Source organism: Rhinolophus hipposideros (assembly GCF_964194185.1).
Source record: "Rhinolophus hipposideros genome assembly, chromosome: 6".
NCBI classification, from domain to species: domain Eukaryota; kingdom Metazoa; phylum Chordata; class Mammalia; order Chiroptera; family Rhinolophidae; genus Rhinolophus; species Rhinolophus hipposideros.
In genome coordinates, this window is record NC_138052.1 from 33419181 (window position 1) to 33421406 (window position 2226).

The 2226-nt window shown below is 59.3% G+C and overlaps 1 protein-coding gene across 1 annotated transcript; it reads right to left on the minus strand.

Moving 5' to 3' along the window:
* Nucleotides 1-284: 284 nt before the first annotated feature.
* On the minus strand, nt 285-1740 carry RPRM (reprimo, TP53 dependent G2 arrest mediator homolog). Its single transcript, XM_081051175.1, has one exon. The coding sequence runs from the start codon at nt 1516-1518 to the stop codon at nt 1189-1191; it is 330 nt and encodes a 109-aa protein (XP_080907301.1). The 5' UTR covers nt 1519-1740; the 3' UTR covers nt 285-1188.
* Nucleotides 1741-2226: the final 486 nt, after the last annotated feature.

The following is a 2226-nucleotide window of genomic DNA, read 5'->3' on the forward strand; positions in this document are numbered from 1 at the left end:
GTCGTCTCGCCTGGCTCATAAAGCTGAGCCTAAATGAAATATAAAATATTAACTGTGAGAGAAAACAAAGGCTGCCGCCTCCAGGAGGACTCCTGTGCCTGAGGCTTAGCCATGTTTCACTGGCCTCTAGGCCTCTGCGTTTCACCCCAACCCTCGTGGTCCCTCGGTGGGATCCAGGAGTTGAATCACAGCTCTGCAAAGCGAATTCCCTGAGCGGGTAACCCGCCGCCAGTTCCCTTCTACCGAGAGCGCAGAATGACCACGAGGAGGCCAGGAACAAAACACTTAAATGTTGCATTTATTAAGGAAACGTTAAGTAAGGGGGGGAAAAAAAAACAAAACATCAAAACGGTGTCACGAATGTCAAGAGCACTTTGTGGCGTAAACCGTGCAGTCACGAACTACGAACGAGTTCTATTCCGGGTTTTGCCCAGAGCCAGCTGAGGCACCGGTCCCTCAACAAAACCCAATGTAAATGCAATTAAAGAAACAAGTCACCCTGTTCACATTCGCAGGCTCCCCCCTCCCCCCACCCTTTTCCCCACGATGATAAAACTCTAACCCCCAGACAGGCAAACAGGCCACTAAGGCAGAAAAGGGGCTTATCAAATATTTGTTTTCAAGCAAACAAACACAAAAATCCCTTAAAACGACACGCTACAATAAATGAAAGGTATTTATCGTCTCTCCCGCCAGGGCTGGGAGGAGCAGGAGGGAATGGGCGCGAATCCGGACCCGGATTTCTGTTCCCCATTAGTTCTGTCGCGTGGCGAATACACGGATCACTGTCCCGGCCACGAGGCGTTTGGTGCCGCTGGGTGTCTCCCCCGCCCGCCCTCTCCACCTGCCCCCAGAGCTTGGCCCACCTGCGGGTGGAGAAGGGCCTTCGCCCGTCGGTTTCCCCGCATCCCAAACTAGCGACGGGTTTCCAAAACGTGCGCCCTAGTCGCTCTCTTTTTGCCACTTGCTGCTGAGTCCAGAATCAGGACGCTCTTCTCCTCCGGCCAGGAAGGGGGAGTTTCAAGGAGCGAGCGAGGAACGGGTCGCTTCATCCCGAAAGGCAGAAGTCGAAAGAAAGAATTGACTCCGACAGGTTTGCTTGCCCCAGTCCCGGATGGTGAGGGGGAGCGGCCGGGCTGGCGAAGTGGGGCGGCGTGGGGGCGGCGGACGCGGGGGCCGGAGGGCCGGTCAGTAGGGCCCCACGACCACCGCCTCCACCTCCTTAGACGGTCTCCGATCCTTCACCAGAAAGTTGATCATGCCCTCGGACTTGATGAGCAGATTGCAGCCGAGGAAGAAGATACCGAAGACCACGGTGAGCGAGAGCACGCACATGACGGCGATCTGCACCACACGCATGATGTACAGGCTGCGCTCGTCTGGGCCGCCTTCGGCGAAGCCGTCGTCGGTCACCACGGACGCCTGGGTGCAGCAGCGCATGGCGCGCTCCAGCGCCTCGCTGCTGTTGGCCAGGAACAGGCCGGCCACATCGGTCTGGTTGCCCAGCGCCGTATTCATAGCGCAGCGGGCCGACGACCCGGGAGGCGCGGGTCCGAAGGGTGGGAAGGCGGTGGCACCGGAGAAACAGGTGCCGAGCTGAGCGCTCACTTGCAGACTTCAGCGCGCGTGGGCTGCTCGCTCTCTCCTTTCCAAAGCCCTGGGGCCGTGAGAATTTCCCAGGAGCCTTTCCGACTCGCACTGCAGCCTGGCTGGTCTGCGCCGTCCGCTCCTACCCCGGTGGTGCTCGTTCTGGCGCGCGCTGGACTGGGAGATGTTGGAAGTTGGCGGGGCTGGGCCAGCAGGGCGGTGGGAGGTGCGCGCGGCGGCGGGAAGGCTGCTCTAAGCGAACAGCGGCCCCTTGCGGCCGCGCCGCCTCTCTGCGCCCGCTGCGGTGGGGCGACGGGGAGGCGGAGGGCGAACCTCGCGGTTTTGCTTTTCTTGCTTCGCTTCTTTTCCAATTCCAAAGGCTAGGCAGGGGTCATTGTACTTTCTGGCTTGATGGATGATTAAAGAGTTTCGAGTGGGGGAAGGGTCGCAACCAGCTGAAAGTTTCCGAAGAACTGGGTCACACCAGCTCTGCGTGTCCTTTGCCTCCCGCCCCTCTCACCTCTGGGCGGATGGAAAGTGGCAGTGAACCGCAGGTGCCAGATGGTGCTTGCGAATTCAAGGGCCAGCCGCCGAGGTCTGATTCAGTCTGGCCCGTGACGGATTTCTGATGGAATAGGG

Coding starts and splice junctions, on each gene's coding strand:
- RPRM (XM_081051175.1), bottom strand. CDS start 1,518: ATGAATACGGCGCTGGGCAACCAGACCGATGTGGCCGGCCTGTTCCTG.